This window comes from Ovis aries, chromosome 8 (genome assembly GCF_016772045.2).
Source record: "Ovis aries strain OAR_USU_Benz2616 breed Rambouillet chromosome 8, ARS-UI_Ramb_v3.0, whole genome shotgun sequence".
NCBI lineage: Eukaryota > Metazoa > Chordata > Mammalia > Artiodactyla > Bovidae > Ovis > Ovis aries.
The window spans coordinates 26,784,281-26,806,484 of NC_056061.1; the positions used below are offsets into that span (position 1 = coordinate 26,784,281).

Consider the following 22,204-nt stretch of genomic DNA (forward strand, 5'->3'; position numbering starts at 1 on the left):
TGCAAATAATATAATCAATCTGATTTTGGTGTTGACCATCTGGCAATGTCCATGTGTAGACTCTTCTCTTGTGTTGTTGTAAGAGGGTGTTTGTTATGACCAGTGCGTTCTCCTTACAAAACTCTATTAGCCTTTGCCCTGCTTCATTCCACATTCCAAGGCCAAATTTGCCTGTTACCCCAGGTGTTTCTTGACTTCCTACTTTTGCATTCCAGTCCCCTATAATGAAAAGGACATCTTTTGGGGGTGTTAGTTCTAAAAGGTCTTGTAGGTCTTCACAGAACCATTCAACTTCTGCTTCTTCAGTGTTATTGGTTGGGGCATAGGTTTGGATCACTGTGATATTGAATGGTTTGCCCTGGAAACGAACAGAGAGCCTTCTGTCGTTTTTGAGATTGCATCCAAGTACTGCATTTCAGACTCTTTTGTTGACCGTGATGGCTACTCCATTTCTTCTAAGGGATTCCTGCCCACAGTAGTAGTTATAATGGTCATCTGAGTTAAATTCACCCATTCCAGTCCATTTTAGTTTGCTGAGTCCTAGAATGTTGACGTTCGCTCTTGCCATCTCCTGTTTGACCACTTTCAATTCGCCTTGATTCATGGACCTGACATTCCAGGTTCCTATGGAATATTGCTCTTTACAGCATTGGACCCTGCTTCTATCACCAGTCACATCCACAGCTGGGTATTGTTTTTGCTTTGGCTCCATCCCCTCATTCTTTCTGGAGTTATTTCTCCATGGATCTCCAGTAGCATATTGGGCACCTACTGACCTGGGGAGTTCCTCTTTCAGTATCCTATCATTTTGCCTTTTCATAGTGTTCACGGGGTTCTCAAGGCAAGAATACTGAAGTGGTATTCCCTTTTCCAGTGGACCACATTCTGTCAGACCTCTCCGCCATGACCCGCCCCGTCTTGGGTGGCCCCACATGGCATGGCTTAGTTTCATTGAGTTAGACAAGGCTGTGGTCTGTGTGATCAGATTGGTTAGTTTTCTGTGATTATAGTTTCAGTGTGTCTGCCCTCTGATGCCCTCTCACAACACCTACCGTCTTGCTTGGGTTTCTCTTACCTTGGGTGTGGGGTATCTCTTCATGGCTGCTCCAGCAAAGGGCAGCCGCTGCTTTTTTTTGCCATGCCTCAAGGCATTCAGGATCTTAGTTCCTCTACCACGGATTGACCCCATGTTCCCTGCAGTGGCAGCGAGGAGTCCTAACCACTGGACTGCCAGGGAAGTCCCAAAAATATTTCTAAAAGACTATTCTGACAGATATTATAGAGGAAGCTGGAATCTTCATCTAAAAGGCTAGAGAGATGCAGGTGGTCTGCCATAAACCTCTGAGAAGTTCTGGGGCTGCTAGAATTGGCATACAAGGGAGTGCACTAACAGACTTAAGAGCTGGGATGTTAGTTGGATAATTGCATATAGGTCTGCTGACCCTCCCTTATTAGCGCCTTTCCTCCTACAGGCAAAATTGTCAAATCAAGAGCATCAGACATTTAGCCAAAAACAGAAGTGCTCTATGCTGAGGAGAGGGAAATGCTAAGCCTCCTAACAAGAAGTAGCTCCACAGAGGAAGATAAAGAGACAACTGATCAGCGGCATTAAGAGTCAGTCTGCAGGGGACCTCCCTGGTGGCTCAGTGGTAAAGAATGGGTCTCCCAATGCACAAGACACAGGTTCAGTCCCTGGCCCTGGAAGATCCCACGTGCCCTGGGGCAACTAAGCCTGTGCTCTACAACTACTGAATTCCGTGCATCCTAAAGCTTGCACTCCACAGCAAGAGAAGCCACCACAAGGAGAACCCCGTACACTGCAACTAGAGAAAATCCCATGCAGCAACGTGCACCCAGCAGCGCCAAAATGAAATAAAGTTAAAACGAAACAAAAAAAAGAATCCGTCTGCAAAGTAATGAGAGTCTAAAGCCAATGGGTGGGAAAAAGGGGTAGTGACATGATAGCACTGGAGAAGAGGAAGGAAAATACCAGAGAGATTAAGAGAGAAAAATGAATTGAAAATACCCTCGTGAAAGATTGTATCTTCAAGATTACAGAACTGGGACTTCCCTGCTAGTCCGGTGGCTAAAGCCCCGCCATGCAAGGGGCCAGAGTTTGATCTCTGGTTAGGCAACAAGATCTCACAGGTCACAACTGTGAGTTCACATGCTTCAACAAAGATGTGCCGCAACCCCGTGTACTGCAATTAAGACCTGGTGCAGCCAAAAAATAACCCAAGAGAGATTACAGGTAGACCACATGCTAGACATTTCTATGGAAAAAACAGGACATTTAAAAAAGGTTAGGTAAAACAGTCTTATAACACATCTGAACCACTGAATGTTAGACAATAGGTAATACCTTCATGGTTCTGAGGAAAATTAATTTTTAACTTGGAATTGTATACCTAGACCAAAACCAAAAAATATCAAATTTAAGAGTGTGGAAAACAACCAGTCTAATCCTGGTTCACTGAGAAACTCATAGCCCATCTGGGAAGAAAGACATGTAAACATGATACACATAAGATAAGCAAAGTGTAGAGAGGTCTCACAGGATGTCATCATCGTGAATGCCGCTGCTGCTAAGCTGCTTCAGTTGTGTCCAGCTCTGTGCGACTCCATAGATGGCAGCCCACCAGGCTCCTCTGTCCCTGGGATTCTCCAGGCAAGAACACTGGAGTGGGTTGCCATTTCCTTCTCCAATGCATGAAAGTGAAAAGTGAAAGTGAAGTCGCTCAGTCGTGTCTGACTCTTCATGACCCCATGGACCAGGCCCCTACCCAGCCTACCAGGCCCCTCCGTCCGTGGGATTCTCCAGGCACGAGTACTGGAGTGGGTTGCCATGTCCTTCTCCGCATTATGAATGGAGGGGCACCCAACCTTGTCTCAAGGTAGGAGAAGACTTCTTGTAAGAGATGATCCTGAGCTGAGCCTTCAACCATGAGGAATCAACTCAGTGAATCTCTTCAACAAATTTCCCTGACTAAGATAAGACTGTGTTAAGAGAAATTTCATCCATATTCAAATTTGACTTTCACATAGCTTATAATCTGGTCATGACTAAGGGCATAAGCATTAAAAAAAAGTCATGACTTTGCTTACTATTCCCATCACATATTCACAGAACCTGATACACAAGATCTGTAGCTCATGACTAATCCATTGTAAGTTGGGCATACCCACCTTTTGACTTGAACAAACTGTTGAAACCATCACTTTTTTCTTTCATTGAAGTTCTCTATCTATGTCAAATGAACTCAATTTTGTAATGTTTAGATAAAACTTTTCAAATTCCTTACAGGCATGTGATTAGGCCTTATTAATTTCTGGGTAGTTATCATTTATTTTTTTGTTTGTTTGTTGGAAACTTAGGGCAGGCTCCTTTTCTGGTGTCAGGGAATAATTAATACTATAGAGGGGCTAAGAAGTTTAAAGAATGACTGGCAAAGTCATATTTGTGGACTTTTTCTTTTTTTCTATATTTTCCTGAAAACACAGTAAGCCAAAGAAATGAATAAGGTTCCAATGTAGTCTTTCATGTATTCTTTCCTACTTGGAATTTATTTTTAATTCTCTTTGTTTTTTCATTTTTAATTTTTTGAATAAAAAGTCCCCCCAGCAATCAAAATGAATTAAGCATCCATGGGGAGCCTGATTAACCTACTCTTTAATTTTTTTGTAGCATACTGTAGTTATCATATATTTGAGGACACCTGATATTTTTCTGTACATGAACTACCAAAACAATGACAATGAAAAAGATTTTGTAATCTGTCTGCAGAAAATGCTAATCTTTAAGGATCAAATTCATTCACCATGATGTTTTAGTTATTAGAATAGAGAGATTCAGCTAAAAGATAAAGAGGGAGTGTTTTAGTAACATACTTGTAGTTAGATTCTCCTTTATGAAAAGAAAAAATGTAAATTAAAAACCCTAGTCAGGGGATCGGAGAAGGCAATGGCACCTGACTCCAGTACTCTTGGCTGGAAAATCCCATGGACGGAGGAGCCTGGTAGGCTGCAGTCCATGGGGTCGCTATGAGTCGGACACGACTGAAGCGACTTAGCAGCAGCAGCAGCAGTCTGGGGATACTAAAAAGTCCCTCCCACGCCCACTGATTGTGATGTAGTCAAGGACCATTTTTTTCTCCTTTTCAGGATGGGGCCTTCCCTCGTAGCTCAATCAATAAGGAGTTTGCCTGCAATGCAGGAGACCCAGGTTCGATTCCTGTGTTGGGAAGATCCCCTGGAGAAGGAAATGGCAACCCACTCCAGTATTCTTGCCTGGAGAATCCCATGAACAGTGAAGCCTGGCAGGCTACAATCTATGGGGTTGCAAGAGTCGGATGGATGGAGAGACAGACAAAGACAGAGTCAAAACTCAGGCTGTGTCCTGGGTTAAATAGTGTCCCCTCCAAAATCCAAGTTATGATGCAGTCATACTATATTAAGGTTTGGGCCATAATCCAATGACTGATATCCTTTTAAGAGGGGAATCTGGACACAGACACAAATGAATGAAGGGCATGAAAAGAAAGAGTCAGAGATTGAAGTTATCCTGCCATAAGCCAAGGTTGTTGAGGATTACTGCCAACCACCAGAAATGAAGAGAAGAGGCGTGGAGCAGATTTTCCCTCTGGGTCTCTGAAAGGTACCAACCTTATATACACCTTGATTTTAGACTTCCGGCCTCTAGAGTTACAAGAGAATATTTGTTTTAAGCCACTCAGTTTACCGTAATTTGTTAGAAGAGTGCTAGGAAAGTGACCTAGGCATGAACTTCTTCCTCCACTGGATCAGCAGCAGATGGGTATCCCTCTCTTGATCTGGCCTGCATCCTCATTCCAGTAGGGAGAGAGGTCTGATTCCTAATCCCATTGCCTCCAATTCCTCTTCTTCAGCTTCCCTGGCACTGACTTTGTACCCAAGAGTCTAGAATCTGTTTCCCCACTAGCCTTTAAACTTGAAGCTTTATTCTCAGACTTTAAATCAATGTTTAAGTAAACTAAATATGCCTTACAGAAGAGTAACAGGTATTTACATAGCAGTTAACGCTCTGAAACTTGACTGACTAGAGGACTGCTGCTGGTTGCGTGGAAACAGCAAAAGCAAGGAAAGCCTCTTACATATACTGAGAAAATGAACATCTCAATGGCAGTGGAAACTATAAATTCTGTGTATTTCATAAGCCCCATGGCTCAGATGGCTTCCCTGGTGGCTCAGATGGTAAAGAATCCGCCTGCAATGCAGGAGACCTGGCTTCGATCTTTGGGCTGGGAAGATCCTCTGGAGAAGGAAATGGCAACCCACTCCAGTATTCCTGCCTGGAGAATCCCATGGACAGAGGAACCTGGTGGGCCACTCCAGTATTCCTGCCTGGAGAATCCCATGCACAGAGGAACCTGGCGGGCTACAGTCCACGGGGTTACAAAGAGTTGGACACAACTAACAACTTTCACTTTCATAAGCCCTATGACTCTTCTATGCACTGAGAAGGGGGACCTAGTGACTGATATCAATTAAATATGAAGGAAACGAAAACAGACATGGTAACTTTAACATATAAAAGTAGAGTCAATGACCAACAGGATGAACGTCTCAACGGGATAATTTAATCTTGATTTCGCTCAGTTGTGTCTGACTGTTTGTAACCCCGTGGACTATACAGTCCATGGAATTCTCCAGGCCAGAATACTGGAGTGGGTAGCTATTTCCTTCTCCAGGGGATCTTCCCAACCCAGGGATCGAATCCAGGTCTCCTGAATTGCAGGCAGATTCTTTACCAACTGAGCTACCAGGAAAGCCCAATGTACACTAACAATACTTGGCAGTGCAGTTTATCCTCTATTGTCTTATTAGATACCTGGGATTAAATACTATCACTGACCAACCACACAAATTATCCTCCTGGAGCCTCAGTATTGTCATCTGTAAAATGGAGATAATGCATAACTTCCTCACAGAGTACTTGTAAGGATTAATTATATTAGCTAGCTTATGATTCAGTAAATGTTAGCTCTCATTCTCATCCCACTTACTTGCCAAAAATTGTCATTTTTTCCTCAAGCCACCTGCCCTTACTCCCACTGATTCTTTTGTCCTCTGCACTTGATCGTGCTTCCCACATCATAGAGAAATGAAAAGTTACTACAGATCTTCCTCAGTTTACGATGGGATTATGTCCTGTAAAAACCCATTGTTACATTGGAAATAAAATGAATTTAATACACCTATCCCACTGAACATTAGGGCTTAGCCTGGTCTACCTTAAATGTGCTCAGAACATTTACATTAGGCTACAGTTGGGCAAAATCATTGAATGCAAACCCTGTTTTAACAGTGTTGAATATCACCTGTAATTAATTGAATATTATATTGAAAGTGCAAAACAGGATGGCTGTAAGTGTATTGGTTTCATCTTTTTTTCTCTACTAGCTCGTCTCTTTCAATATATGAGAAGTTCCTTCCTCTTATGAAAAACAAACTAATAACAAAACAAAACTCTGAACTTGTCTTGACTATGGTAGCTACAATCCTATCTTTCTCCTACCTTTTTTAGCCAAGTTCCTAAATTTTTCATTTAAATTTTATTTACCTTTTGAAAAGACATTACATGAATCAAAATTCAAAAAGGTATGCTGTACAAATTCTCCCTCCTGTCTCTGATTCTCAAGCAGTTTTTCTCCCATGATCAGTTTCTTGTGGTCCTTTTAGAGATAAGTCATGCCTATATAAGCAAGTATATATACTTTTTTCTTTGTATAAAAATGTTAGTATATTACAGACAATCTTCTAATTCTTGCTTTTTTTTTCATTTAAAAATATATATTAGAGGTCTTTCCATTTAATTACCTAAACAACTGCCTCATGGTTTAGGTCTTCTGAAAAGCACATGATACCAAGGTACGATTAGACCTGTAAGAGACTTATTGGAGGAAATGCCTGTGAGAGAGAGAAAGGAGGAAGCTAAAGGAGCTGTCAGGTCCCGATGATCTGCTCTTGTGAAGGACAGTGGGAAGGAAGGAGGGTTGGGTAGGCAGTGACTCAGACTGCAACACAGTTCTAAGAAAGTTTTAGATAGGCTTAAATCTGGGGAGATTTTAAGCTAGAGTCACTTTCAGAGGAACCCAGCATCTTGCAGGAATGGACCTGTCTCCGTATCCTGCTTTGTTCAGTCATAGGCTAGGAGCAATTGTTGGGCACAGTGAGCTCACTGCAAATGCAGTGGTAGAGTCAAAGCTTAGCAGCTGGGGCCTTCTTGCAAGGAAGAAATCGGAGAGGCACATTCATAGCTTTTACAATACTTTTAGGGCCTTAAAATAATCCATTGGATGTACCGTAATTTATCCATTCCTCTTCTAATGAACATTTTTGTTTCCCAGTCCTTTCCTAGTAGAAACAACGCTCAATGAATAACCTTAAGGTCTATCACCTTGCACACATGGGGAATTCCACAAATTGGGCTCTTGGGGAAATACACGTTGAGATGGAGATTAACATGAGATCAGTTTATTACAGAATGTTGATGAGATCAATACTTCTGGAAGGAAAAGGAAGAAAGCTGGATGGGGGAGACCGACAAATTGATCTGCAATGCATTCTCAGTGATGGCCTGAGTCAACCCAACTTGGCTTAAAAGTCTCCAATGGCTTTCTGTTGCATATAGAATGAGGAAATCTAAAGCTTCCACTTACTATATATAACTCTTCATTATCTGAACTTTTGTCTATCTCTCCAGTCATTCCTTAACCATCCCCTTTTCCTGCCTTAATTAATCTGTAATGTTTAAGCTAGTTGCATTTGTCAGAATATATTAGGTTCTCTCATGATACACGCACATGCCATTTTGTGAGAAATAATTCTCTGTTCTTTACTTCCCCATTTGTCCTCCAAATAAGATTCTTCAAATTTTGGCTGAAAAAACGACCTTCTTCATGATGTGTATCCTAACTCCTCCGGAAGTCCTCCCTCCTATTCTATTGCTCTTTGTACCCACCCAGTTTGTTTTTAACTTGCTTGCATGTTTATTACTTCAATACATTTTAGTCCCCAATGGAAAAGACCAGTTTTCATCTGGTATCTCCAGCACTTATTATAGTGCGGAGAAACAACAGAAACTCAGATATTTCATGATTTACATCAAGATCTGAGTAAGTTTCCCAGGAAACTTTGTAATAAATAAACGGTCCTCTTTCCTCCTCCCTCCAGGTTTCCTCCAAAACCTAGCAGGCAGGTCACTATTAACTTTCCTTGCCACTTCAGGTGGAATTGATTGTTTCCTGCTCTATGTAAGTCCTGCTGCTGCCAAGTCGCTTCAGTCGTGTCCGACTCTGTGCGACCCCAGAGACGGCAGCCCACCAGGCTCCCCCATCCCTGGGATTCTCCAGGCAAGAACACTGGAGTGGGTTGCCATTTCCTTCTCCAATGCATGAAAGTGAAAAGTGAAAGTGAAGTTGCTCAGTCATGTCCGACTTAGCGATCCCAAGGACTGCAGCCTGCCAGGCTCCTCCATCCATGGGATTTTCCAGGCAAGAGTACTGGAGTGGGGTGCCATTGTCCTATTCTAGCACTAACCAGGTTTAAGATTGTATCACAAACATCTGATACATTTTATGCACAAGACTTTCTTGAACATTCTAGGAAAACGTCACTATTATGCAAAAATCATAAAAAAACAAAACCCCTCAACCGTCCAACCCAAATGATTGTTTTCAAACGCTGCATCCCGCAGGTACTTTTATTGTCCTTAGACAGATGGCCAAAACCTTGGCTATATATGCTAGGAAGAAACCATGATTAGAATGCTAAGAAAACGAAGACTTGCTGCTGAGGCGCGAAAGTTCTCTGGTTGACGCTAGAACGAGGAAACCGCTGAATGTTCAGCTTTTGAAATACGGTTTTTGCATCGTAAAGAAAAAAGATTAACCTATCAGGAAGAATCGAGCACATCCAATTACCAATCAAGAGCCGGAAAGAAGCCAAAGCCAGGGGATACCCACGCATCAACGAGGACGTCATTCTCTCTTCTTCGCCAATAAGCAGTTGGATGGGGCGGGGCAAGAGGCGGGCCAATGGCCATAAAAAACAAACAACAATCTTCAGTACAACTGCCTTAGCCACAGTCCTTGCCTAGCAAACCTCTGGAGCAAACTCCTGGGCAAGGCGCTTGTTAAATACTTTCCGCTCTCCTTCTCGCCCGGGGACATTTTTAATAGAGTACTTTCCTTACATCAGAACAAGGGCCTTCTTTCCACCAGCTCCCACAGACTCGCAGAAAGCACACTGCAACTTTGCGCTTTCTACCTTCGCAGGAACTGGCAGTCCAGCGCTACCTGAGGTGGGGGCGGCCTCAGTGCGCAGGCGTGCGTGCCTCCTGGAGGCGGGGCTATAGCGACCCATGTCAGCATGGGAGTTGTATTTCTTTTGGCCGCAAAACTCAATCATCTCGGAGGCAAAGGAACTACATTTCCCGGGAGTCTCCGCAACTTCGGGGCGGGCGGGCTGATTCGTTAATGAGCTCGAGGAAGCCGCGGCGCGGCCCACCAGGTTCCAAAACAAGGAAATGAAGGGGGGAGGCGGGACTGGGGGTGCCTGCGGGAGCTGCTGCCGCCGCCGCCGCCGCCGCGGAGGAGGAGGAGGTGGAGGAGGTGGCTGCAGCGGCCGCCGAGAAGTCCCTTGCTGAAGGCGAATCGCGGGGCGGCGGGCGGCGCGCGCGCGCGCGCCCGAGAGGTGGCTGTTGGAGAAGTGGAGCGGCGGTCGCGGGGGGAGGAGGAGGAGGAGGGACTGAGCGGCGGCGGCCCCCGCGTCCCGGTGCCTCTATGGGGAAAGCAGACAATGGATTATGATTTCAAGGCGAAGCTGGCGGCGGAGCGGGAGCGGGTGGAGGATTTGTTTGAGTACGAAGGGTGCAAAGTGGGACGCGGCACCTACGGGCACGTCTACAAGGCGAGGCGAAAAGATGGGTAAGAGCAGGGGCGGGGGGAGAAGGCTTGCTCGGGTCCTCGCTAGCTCGCGCCCTCGCGGGATGGGTGGGTCGAAGCCCAGTCGGGCCGTGCCCGGGCTGGGGGCGAGGCGGAGGTGGTCTCGGGGCTGCGTCCCGGGGCAGACTCTCAGGGACGCGGGTTTTGCCAGACCCCAGCATCGCGCCCGTCGAACTCCCGCGGCGCAGCCTGGTTGGGGGGCGTAGGTCTGGTCCCGAAGGGCGCTCTCCGCGTGCCAGGAGCTGGCGGCGGGACTCGAGTTGGGACCTCGGTTGGAGGTGGAGTTTGGGAGGAGGGGTGTCTGGTCTCCAGGGGAGACGCGGAGGGCTGGGAGAGCTCCGCCGAGGAGTTGCCGCTCCGGCCCTGGGCTGCTGGTGACGGTCGTGGTGGAACTTCCAATCGGCTGAGCGCCTCCCGGGGGCGGCGGTTTGAAACCTCGCGGAGCAGTCTGTCGGGCGGCCCAGAGCACCTGGGTCCTCGCCAGCCTCACCGGTGTGAGCCGTTGGGCACCTTGGCCCTAGGGGTCAGCCAGCCTGGTGGTCCTCGGCGCGATCCCTTCTGTCCCTGTCGTGTGCCTGGCGGCCACTTCTTCACGCCGCTTCGCCAGGCTGCGAGTTCTCTTTCTTCCATTCTCAATTTCCAGTTCCGCACCTTCCCCTCGAATGTAGGACCTTCTGAGAGACGAACCGCGTTTTGCTGGCAGAACTTCCTAGTTCGTTCTTGTACCTCATCTCGCCGCACCTTGGGTATTCTTACGTCCTCCACTCCATCCCTGCCAGACGACTGCGTGCTGAGGTTTTTCGGGCACCTAAATTATCCAGAACGGAATTCGAGTGACACAATGCTGGGCCTGAATCTTTGTTTTCCTGGGCGGTGAGAGAGAATTTTAGGGACCCCTTAGTAGGCTCTTACTAATTGTTCTCTTAGGAGAAGAAGAGCTGGACGTTATATTGAAAAACGCCTGTCCTTCGTCCTGGAGGGCACGAGGCTCGTACTCCGGGACAGGTGGAACCAGTTCCCTGCCTGAGAAGGGTGGGTTTAAGTCAGTCGTCACCTTAAGGCCCATCCTGGCAGGAATTCCCCTTCCCCAGAGTTAGGGAGCCCAGGAACATTTGCCTGTCCCGCCTAAACTTTAAAGACGATCAAACTGTGGAAGAGAGTTTTTAGGATCGTAGCGAAACATTTCTGAATGAACTGATTATCAGCCATAACGACGATGGAAAGATCTGAAGTGCTGCTTATCGTTCTGCGCACGCTTTTGTAATTGACATGGCTGATTGATGGACTCTAGGATCAAAGTAGTAGTAGTGTGTGGGTGTGTGTGGGCGCTTGCTTGCTTGCTGATTTCATACAGGGAAGGAGCAAGCACAACTTTATAAACTGTTTTATCATGAAGGATGGTGAAAACTACAAGGTACTTTGCAAGTGTAAAGGATTGTTATTATTGCAAATAACTTTTTTCTTTTGTTATAGCTGAATGGGCCCCAGAGTATTTAGTTGTTTGTAAACTTTTCTCATAATTTCTTTAGTTAATTACCAGGTGTCCTTGAATGAATATCTTGGAGTGCGAAGTACTATAATTGTATTTTGTTTTGTTTTGTTTTTTTTTTGAATATTTAGGCTGCTTGTTATACTGGTGTTCCTGTGGGAGTCTTAGCAGATACGTTTGGGGAAAGAACATCTAGCTTTTCTGTTCGGACGTTAGCGTTACAAAACAAATCAGAGGTGGTGTTTTTCATATTCCTCGTGCCAACTTCGTAATATATTTGAACTGGAATTTTTAAAATGTATTTTAATTTTGTTGTTAAAAAAGATTAAAAAATTTTTTAAGCAGGCAACTTTGGAAAAAAGTTAAAAATTCTGCTTCTGGATTGTATTTAAATAGCACAGGCTACAACACCGAATAGATTATTTAATTCCTCCTTCTATTCTTTTTGAATATTTTCCCCTCTAATAAAATTTTTGATTTGAATACACTTCCTTCTTGAGTGATATTTGTTTGATTAGAATTAATAAAGCCTCTTTGGTTGAGTAAGATCAATTGGTGTATCTTCAAAATATTATACTTAAAAACTTTTAGGATCTTAAAGCATTAGTTTAAGTAACTAAATTATATGTAAGAAAAATAAAGACTTTTCTTAGACAAAGAGTCTAGTTGAGATTTGAGGCTTTATAGTGAACACCCACATCTCTTGTGCCTTGGTAGCAAGATTAGTTTTGTGTTCATTGATACCAGCTGATTGGAAAGAACAGTTTTTAGTGATGATTCTAAACTGATACAGATTTGCATCCTAAAGGATTTTACACTCTGATCATGGTAAATTACAGTGTAGCTTTTTCCAGGATTTATTTTGGTTAACTCAGAAGTATAATGCTATTTTAGGGAGCAAGAGAGAAATCATATGAGTACCTTAAAGAGGAACTATTCTGGTGTATATAATGTAGCATATAGGCAAAAAATTGTTCAGGTCTCTAGAAGAAACACTAGAAGTAAGGTAACATTCATTAGAAAAGCCTCTGCTTATAGTTTAATAGTAGAGTTTACAAAACCATAGAATGTTATTTCCTTTGAAACATGACTTTAACTTAGGCCCTGTTAATTATGCTACATAAATTTGTAACAGAATGGAGATGCAAGATTTACAACTGGGTTTTTCACCTTTAATAAAAATGAGATTTGTTTCATCTTTCTGTTCTGAAGGAAGAGGATTTTTTTGACTCAACTTTTTTTTTTTTTATCGTAAAAGTTATTCTTGAAGAGAATATTTCTAGACTTTATGAGCAAGAATTTGTAGTATAGCCTTTCTTTCAACATTAAGAAAAAGTCACATAACAGTATGGTTACAGATCTCAAGACCACATTTATCACGTTTGAAACACTTCTTGTTTTCTTTGATAAAGGAATATTGTTAAAAATGTTCTTTTGTAAGAGATTCAGGCAAATATTCCATACTGGCATTATGTCTGAAAACTGTTATACCCAACAATAATACCATTCAACTTTGCAGACATTCATTTAGCTCTTTGAAACCACTCCAATAAAAGAATGCTTTTTGGGGATATTTTGAAATACAGTAATTGAAAGTGAAATGGCTGACAGAGCCATCTTACAGAGTTTCAGTTTTGCCTAAGGGTTTCAGATGAGAAGTAGTTGGTAACTACATGTCTTAATGTCTGTCATGAAATCCTTCACAATAAATATAATCAGTACATGTAGATACATTTAGGTAAATGACAGGTACAATAGTGTCTGCCTGTTTTTGATGGGTTTTTCACATTGGTTCGTAGTTAATATAGGTGATAGTATTTGGGTTTTTGGAGACCTCCCAAAGATTTAAGATATATTATTAACAATCATAATATTTTAGAACTTTCAAAGGTTTTAGGTCATCTAGTCTAATTTCTTTTTACAAATGAGGAAACCAGAGCTTTAAGAGATGTCATGCCCATAGTTTTGGCAAAGACAAGTCTATAATCCCGGTTTCTTGAGTCTGAGTTCCTGCGTTTTCTAATATGTTTTCCCTCCTAATACCTTGGGAGAAAAAGCGAAGAAGACCATATTGCTTCCAGTTTTGACTATCTTATTGTGTAAACTTTCCATGCAAAGGACACTACATCTATATGGAAAAAATATGGAGAAGGGACAGTGTCCCATATGAGGGGCATTTTAGAAAAGTAGACGTTCAGGCCAGTGGGTGCTGCCTCCTGTGGTTGCTTCTCTTAATCTGGTTTCTCTTCATCTTCACTATCATTGGCTTTGACCATCATCTCTGATTTGCACGATAGCCGAATTGGTCTCTGCCATTAGTCTTTTTCTCATTGTAGTCCTAGATCCAAGTTGCTGCCAGTGTTACTTTCCTACAAAATAAAATCAATCATGTCGTATCTCTTCTTGGAAAACTGTACATTCTCTGTGGCTCATCTGGTTCCGTCAGATCTTAATTCCCTAGTTTGGCATGTAAAAACCGTTTGCATTTGGATCCTAAAGTCTAGTCTTTACAGCCTTTATGCCTGCCACCACCTCCCTCCTTTTTCAGTGTGTTCAAGCCATATGCTTCTGTAGCATTCAACTGCTCATATTTTTCTAGGATTTGCTAAGTCCTTTTCATGTCTCATTTTGTTTTTTCTATACTCAAACCAGAATGGTGTTGCTCTGTGATTTCTCTCTCCTCTTTCCCCCTCCCACAAACCTGGGAAACTCCTGCTCACAGTTGAATACCCAATTCAAATAGCTTTTGTTTAGAAGTCTTCCTCAGCCACCCAGTGTACTCATCTGTGTTTCTGCCCCTCTTGTTCTTGTGTGTAGAATATCACTGTGATATTAATCTGCTCTGTAAACTATTAGCTACAAATGGGTCATTGCCATCCTCCTGTCTCCACCTTGCATAGGGTTGAGCATGTAAGAATGCTCAAAAATTGATTAAAATTTAAAAAAATGCCCTAATGTTTTCAGTATTTGTTTTGAAAGCCTGAAATATAGTGATATTACATGACATAAGCAGTTCAATGTAAATATCTCTATAGCATTAACTAGGTCCAGTGTAATTTTTTTCTCAGAGAAATTATATGCTGTTTTTCAAGATAGTCCATACATTTCTTTTAATAGATTGATAAGTAATGTGGGTAATTTTTGAATTATTAAGCATTTTTCCCCCTCTTAGGCCAACTCTTCTAAAATTGCTAACTGTAGTAATCTGTCTTCTGTGCTTTTACTATCAATTTTATAGAGAAGCTTAGAAAATGTCAGCATTCAAACATTTTAGGAAATTTTTTGATATGGATTCATGTTAAGAAATTAAGTACCTTTATTAGCAAATCAGGTGACCATGAGCTTGTTTAATTAGTTCTTCATTTGTGCACTTCAGGCCTTCAAAACTTTGTTTTTGAGGCCCAGAAGGAATATTCTTTTCAATGAAATTTGATTGTCCAGAGCAGTGGTTGACAAACTTTTCCTCTAAAGAGGCAGAAACTAAATATTTAGGTTTTGTGGACCAGACCATCTATGTCAAAATTACTTGAATCTGCTGTTGTAGTGCCAAAGTATCCACAGTGTATAAGTGAACACAAATTGGAATGGCTGTGTTCCAGTAGGAAAAAAACCAAGTAGTGGGCTGTATTTGGCCCACAGGCTATAATTTGGCAACCCTTCGTCTAGAACAGTGATGTCCAATAGGATTTTCTGCAGTGATGAAAATGCATCTGTGCTGTCCAGTAAGGCAGCCAGCCGCTAGCCACATGTGGCTCCAGAAATGTGGTTAGCGTGACCAAGAAACTGGCCAGTAGCAATGATATTGGACTTAGCAGGAAAAAAACTTCAGTTTTTTTTTTTTTTTTTTTTTTGAGCAGGTGGCTTAGCGACAGTCCTTAACTCCATGAAGTTACCTTTCTATGAAAATGAGTGACAGTGTGAACAAATGAAATCAGAAGGTTTGGGTCTTTTTCGAGATAATAGAAGAAAATTTGAAGCTGAAATAATTTAATAAAGCAAACAAGTACTTGAACTGAAAAGCTTTCAATTTATGAGGGGAATCAAGGATAGCTGATTACTTTTAAAAAGAGTATTTCATTAAAAAAAGTACATGTATTTAGTAGTAAATGCACATGCATAAAAAAGATTATACAATCTGGTTGCCACCCTTCATGTTTTACCAAATCGCTGTAGTTTGTGTACATTCGATGAGTTTGTTCCAAGCCAAAAAAAAAAAAGTTTGCACAATGTATTGTAAGTTTTCCTTTTCCCAGTCACCCTTTTCCCTTTCTCGAGACAGCCATTCTTGGTTTTCTTTTTTAGAGGAATTTTCTTGGGAGTATGTGTGTTTAATAAGTAGTAGTGTGCTTTAAGTGGGATTTCCAGGTGGTTCAGTGGATGTCAGTATGGATGAATTAAGAATTTTTACTTTTGTATAGTATATTTTGAACTGGGTATGCTAGATCAAAAATTAATATATGATGTTAAATTACATATTTGTTATTTTCAGAATTCTCAAGTAGTGTAGTGAAAGTTGGACATCAGTATAGAAAGCTTGAAGGGAATATATTACAATTTGGAATTTTCTTGGTGGTAAATGTCTAAGAGTATTTGACTAATGTGTTTTTAAAGATCCACTTCTTCCTTTACGTGTGATACTGTGAGTATATAGTTTCATGCAGCTTTGGATTCCAAAATAAAGATACACACTCTTTGCTTTTTTTCAAAGAGCATTTTAACATTTTGAATTACCAACATGAGTATTTCTTTAAAAACAGGTAGTTTTTAAGGTCTAGAACCATAAAGAGGTAGCTGAGAGAACTATTTAAAGATTTTTGTCCGTTTATAAATAGCAGATAGTCCAACACTTCCTGTAATAGCCATTTTGAGCATGCATTGTGCAGGATAAAAGAGAGTCTCCAGAGAGAGGACAGGATGTAATTCAAGATACAAGTGTGGAGCAGTAGTTTTTTATTGAGGGTTTAGTTCTTATACAGAAGTGGGTAATGGATCAAAGAGAAATAAAAACCTGTAAAGTTCTCAAACAATTTATGTCTCTGCAAAATATCTTTAATTTCTAATAGAATAAGTCTTTCTGAAGAAAAAAATATACCCTCCTTACAGAGGTTTGAAACTTCTGTATTTTCTATTTAAAGAGATTATTTCAGTGAGACCTTGTGGTAGACCTCAGTTACTGATACGAATATGATTAGGATATGGATTTAATTACCATGTAGGCCAGCTAATTTTGTTTTGTTCTGTGACCACAGACCAAAGTCCTGTCATGGCAAACTATTTTACAGCTATTTATAGATATTTACATTTGGACAGAAAGGTAAGTCTGTGGCTGCTGGGAAAGTAAGGTAAAACTCCTCATAGAGGGGTTAGTTGTGTCTTTCTGTAGAAAAGTTATTTTTTGTTATGATTGTTAAAGAAATTCACTTGGTGAAAAACCTAAGCAGTTTGAGGCACAAACTGTGTTGCTTTTTACAAAAGTTAGTTTCCTTTTCCCCTTTGCCTTTTACAATTATATTTGCATTTTAAGAGTGTCTTAGACACTGAGCGAGTCCTATTGTTTTGGATTATGGTGCAAATTAAAAAAATCTTTTTGACTTTCTTTTCTGAATATTTATATGTAATTTGAGCTTGTGTAACTTAGAAAACCAAAGTTCTATTACGTAATTTCTCAGCAGTCTTTTCATCTTTACAGTATGTATCAAAGTAGAAATATTTTTTTGGTGCTATTAAAATTTATCAAGTAATAGTTGCAGTCCAGTGAAAACAACTCCCAACAATTTATTGGTATGTAAAACGAAGACTAAAAGCCTTCCTTCTTACTGTCTACTCCCAAGCCCCCTTGACTTCTCAGAGATAACCTGTGTTAACTGTTTCTGTTTTAAGTTTTGCTGATGCTTCCCATTATAACTCTAGGAAACATATGTATAATTCTGTCTTGATTTATCAACTTTAGGCAGTGTCTGTTGACTTTCCTAGAAAAGCTGAGCAATTTTGTGAGATTTCACTATCTCCTCTTTTCCCATCTCAAGCTTCAAATTTATTACCTTTGTTGCTTAAAGATTTTTGTGAATTCTTTTATGACTTTGAAGTGTAAACTTAGATGTCTTTTTTTTTTTAGTTTGTCAACTTACGTGTTATCTGTGATCTTCCTGATGTAAATGTTAAGGAAAGTAACAAGGTTTTTTCCTGCTTTTTTTTCTCATACTCCTGGATTTTTAAAGTATAGTTTTTGTAACTTCCTAGTTGATCCACTGCTTTTTGTCTATGGGTTGATTTTTTAAACGTGAACACTGGAAACCACTCAACAGCTTTAAAATATTATGAGTATGGAATTTATTGCTGAATTAATTAGCATTCTGAGACCCATAGAGAGGGAAATGTAGACTTGTGTACCAAATAAGTGCTGCTTGCAACAATCTTCCAAGTATCAGTGCCCAGTGGATCTTCTTTTGCCCTTTCTTCACGTCTTTTGGGTCGTACTCAGCTAGCAGTTTTTCTTTATATCCCATGGTTGGTTTTTCTTGGATTGTCTTTTGTTGTTGTTGGTTAGCTGAAAATATCTTTTTAATTAGCTTTTTCATATAGGATGTGTAGATTTTTGAGTTCTTGCATATCAGATAATGTTTTTTTATCCTCATACTTCATTGATTATTGGGCTGAATATAGAATTCTGTATTAAGAAAATTTCTTTTTCTTAGAACCCAAAACTAAGCTTCATGGCTTTTGGCATTTCTTGTTGCTCATGGGAAGTTTCTTTACTAGAAACTTGGTTTTCGCCTCTCTTAAAGGTTTTCACTTATCCATGAATTCTAAAGTTTCACCAGAGTCTGTCTAGAATGTGTAGGTCTTTTTTTTCTTTCCATTTATCTAGCTTTGTTTCTTGTGTCTTTTACAGATTATTTTTTGAATAGATGAACTATGAACATAGTTGAACTTCAGAAGTTAAAAAGTGGTAGACAGTGGCTTTAGTTGCCTCTTGCTACCTTCACTCCTTCATTGCCATTTTCCAATCCTGCTAGTTTCTTAAGGATCTTTTAAGTGGGCCTTTCTTTTCTTAGGTTTAGGACAATTTTTGTTTCCTGTTATTTAGTTCTTCTCCTTCTGTTTCCTCTTTTGTTCTCTTCTTCAGATATGTTTATTAAGAAGTGTTGACCTTTTATGCTCTATCTTCCCTGTCTCTTAAATTCGTTCTCAAAATTTTCAGCTCCTTCTCTCTATAAGACATTTGAGAAGATTTCCTTTATTTAATCTTCTAGATTACCAATTTGGTTCTCAGTTGGGGTTGCTATTCTTTTTTTAAAATTTTTAATTTATTTTTTGGCTGCACTGGGTCTTCATTGCTGCGTGGGCTTTCTCTAGCTGTGGCAAATGGCAGCTACTTTCTAGTTGCACTGGGCGAGCTTCTCATTGTGGTGGTTTCTGTTGTGGAGCACAGGCTCTGTGTGCGAGGGCTCAGTAGGGATCTCTGAAAGGGGAAAGGGACCAGTAGAAAGGTCAGTTAGGAAAGACTGACACTTTTTTATTTTTGACCTCGACACATAGCTTGTAGAATCTTAGTTCCCTGACCAGGTATTAAACCTGGTCCTCAGTAGAGAAAGTGTGGAGTCCTAACCACTGAACAGCCAAATAATTCCCAAGAGGACCACTTTGAAGTCATGCAGTAGTAATTTCTCAATAATATTCATCTCTGCCTGTGTTCATCCATCAATCTATTCTCTGTCCAAGTTTCCGTCTGTCCAGTCTTCATCTACCTGTCTTTTAGCCATCTGTCCATTCTCTCTTTTCACCTGTTTTCCACTTTTCTGTCTTTCCATTCATTTATCCATCTTTTACTGTTTATTGTTTGATTCCTTTCCATGAGCCAAGTATTATGCCATAGGTAATGAGGATACAAGAGTAAATGACATGTAATCTCTGACTACAAAGACTGAAACTGGATATACTCACAATAATTTACTAATAGTTGATTGTGGGAATGAAATTTGGGTTGAGAGGAAGACATTTGAAAAGAGATATGAGAGATGCGGGTTCAGTCCCTGGGTCTGGAAGATTCCCTGTTGGAGGGCATGGCAACACACCCCAGTATTCTTGCCTGGAGAATCCCATGGACAGAGTAGCCTGGCAAGCTACGGTCAGTGGGGTCCCAAGGAGTCGGACATGACTGAAGCAACTTAGCACACTGTGGGGAGAGAGCAAATTATCCATGATGGCGTGGTCAGGCTCTCTTGCCCCACAGCCTCTTGCTCTTGCCCCACGTTTTGTAAATGACTGTAACAGCTGAGATCCTTTACAGCACTGTGCATGCCTGTCTTGAGGTACTTGCTTGGTCATAGGCTACTTTGTGCTGCATACATACATGAGCTCCACCTAGAAGGCGGCGGCATTAGTGCTGTGTCACAGCTGTGTCCGTTGCGTCAGCCACGAGAGGAGAGAATGTGGCACGCCTAGCGCTATGGCTGCTGTGTCAGCCAGGAGAGAGGTGTCCTGTTAGGTTATGCTACTGTTGCTGCATCTGCCAGAAGAGAAAAACTTGTCTGCAGTTCCTACAGCTCGTCGAGTCTTCTTCCAGCCTCTTAGCTCGAGCCTTGCCTACCCTGGGTTCAGCGAACAGTGTGCACAGTGAGACACAGCAAGGCAGTTGGTGTCACAAACAGGATGAAGAGCGATACACACACATACTCTTACCATTATTTGAAAAATATCTACATGTTTATTTTGCTATGTGTATACTGCTGCTGCTACTGCTGCTGCTGCTAAGTCACTTCAGTCGTGTCCGACTCTGTGCGACCCCGTAGACAGCAGCCCACCAGGGTCCCCCGTCCCTGGGATTCTCCAGGCAAGAACACTGGAGTAGGTTGCCATTTCCTTCTCCGATGCATGAAAGTGAAAAGTGAAAGTGAAGTCGCTCAGTTGTGTCCGACTTCGCAACCCCATGGACTGCAGCCTACCAGGCTCCTCCATCCATGGGATTTTCCAGGCAAAGAGTACTGGAGTGGGTTGCTGTTGCCTTCTCCGATGTGTATACTATCTATTCTAAAAAATAAAACATTTAAGAAATTGAGTGTATATAACTATTATTATTGGAATAAGGCAAGTATCTTTTAAAAACAAAGCAAGTTTTATTTTCTTATAAAAGTCAATGTGTTAACAGAAACCCCATATGTGTTCATTAAAGAAAAGTTGAGGGGGATACATTCGAAGTTTGGTATTAATATATACATGCTACTATATATATAAAATAGATAACTGACAGATACCTACTGTATAGAACAGGGAATCAGATTGAGAATCTGATAATAATCTATAATGGAAAGGAATCCAAAAAAGAAAAAAATATAACTGAGTCACTTTGCTGTTCACCTGAAACATTGTAAATTAGCTGTATTTTCATTTGTTTGTTTATTTTTGGCTGCCCTGGGTTTCCGGTGCTGTGCGAGCTTCTCTCTGGCTGCAACGTGCGGGGACCGCTCTCCCGTTGTGGTGCAGGGGCTTCCCTTGCTGCAGAACTCAGGCTCTAGATCCACGGGTCAGTAGCTGTGGCTCCCAGGCTCTGGAGCATAGGCTTGGCAGGTACAGTGTGGGCTTAGCTGCCCCATGGCATGTGGAATCTTCCCCAACCAGGTGTGCAGGTAATACAGATACACAGCCAAGTGATTTAGTAATACGTATGTGCTTAGTCACTCAGTCGTGTCCAGCTCTTTGCAATACCATGGACTGTAGCCCATGAGGCTCCTCTGTCCATGGGATTTTTCAGGCAAGAATACTGGAGTGGGTTACCATGTCCTCCTTCCTCCAGGGGATCTTCCCTAGCCAGGGATTGAACCTGCATTTTCTGTGTCTCCTGCATTGCAGATGGATCCTTCACCCACTAAGCCATTAGCAGAGCCCCTCATTTATACAAATATTCATTTTTAAGATTATTTTCTCATATAGATTATCACAGGATATTAGGTAAAGTTCCCTGTACTATACAGTAGGTCCTTGTTGGTTATTTGTCTTATATATAGTAGTATGTTGAAGAAAGAAATGGAAACCCACTCCAGTATTCTTGCCTGGAGAATCCCACGGACAGAGGTGCTTGACAGGCTCCAGTCCATGGGGTCGCAAAGAGTCAGACATGACTGAAGCGACTTAGCATGCATGCATGCATGCATAGGAGTATGTATGTGTTCATCCCAAGCTCCTGATTTATCTATCCCTCCCCATCACATTTCCCCTTTGGTAACCATAAGTTTGTTTTCAGTATCTATAAGTCTGCTTCTGTTTAGTAAATAAGTTCATTTGCATCTTTTAAAAAATTAGATTCTACGTTAGAGTGGTATATATGATATTTGTCTTTCTCTGTCTGACTTCACTTAGTATGATAATCTCTAGGTCCATCCATGTTGCTTCAAGTGGCATTATTTCATTGTTTTTTATAGCTGAGTCATATTACATTGTATGTGTTACACCATATTTTCTTTATCCATTTGTCAGCCAGTGGAAACTTTGGTTGTTTCCATGACTTGGTTGTTGTAAAGAACACTGCAGTGAGCGTGGTGGTACAGGATCTCTCTTTGAGATAGTGATTTTGTTTTCTTTGGATATATATCTCGAGGTGGGATTGTTGGATAATCTGGTAGCTCTGTTTTTAATTTAAAAAATTATTTCTTTATTTTTGGCTGTGCTGGGTCTTTGTTGTCGCGTGTGGTTGTCTCTAGTTCTGGCTTGCAGGGGTTACTCTCTAGTTGTGCAC

At 41.4% G+C, this 22,204-nt stretch overlaps 1 protein-coding gene across 5 annotated transcripts in view; it reads left to right on the top strand.

The window, feature by feature from the left end:
* Positions 1–9,554: 9,554 nt before the first annotated feature.
* Positions 9,555–22,204, top strand: part of CDK19 (cyclin dependent kinase 19) — a 169,648-nt gene continuing 156,998 nt past the window's right edge. For 4 of the 5 annotated variants that reach the window (XM_060419498.1, XM_027972369.3, XM_012182603.4 and 1 more), the window contains exon 1: positions 9,816–9,965. Coding sequence is in view for 1 of the 5 variants with exons in the window: in XM_004011205.5 (XP_004011254.1) it covers positions 9,838–9,965 (128 nt within the window). In the remaining 4 variants the exon portion in view is untranslated. Of the gene's footprint in view, positions 9,966–22,204 lie in introns of all 5 variants that reach the window. The other variant, XM_004011205.5, reaches the window with a different exon arrangement.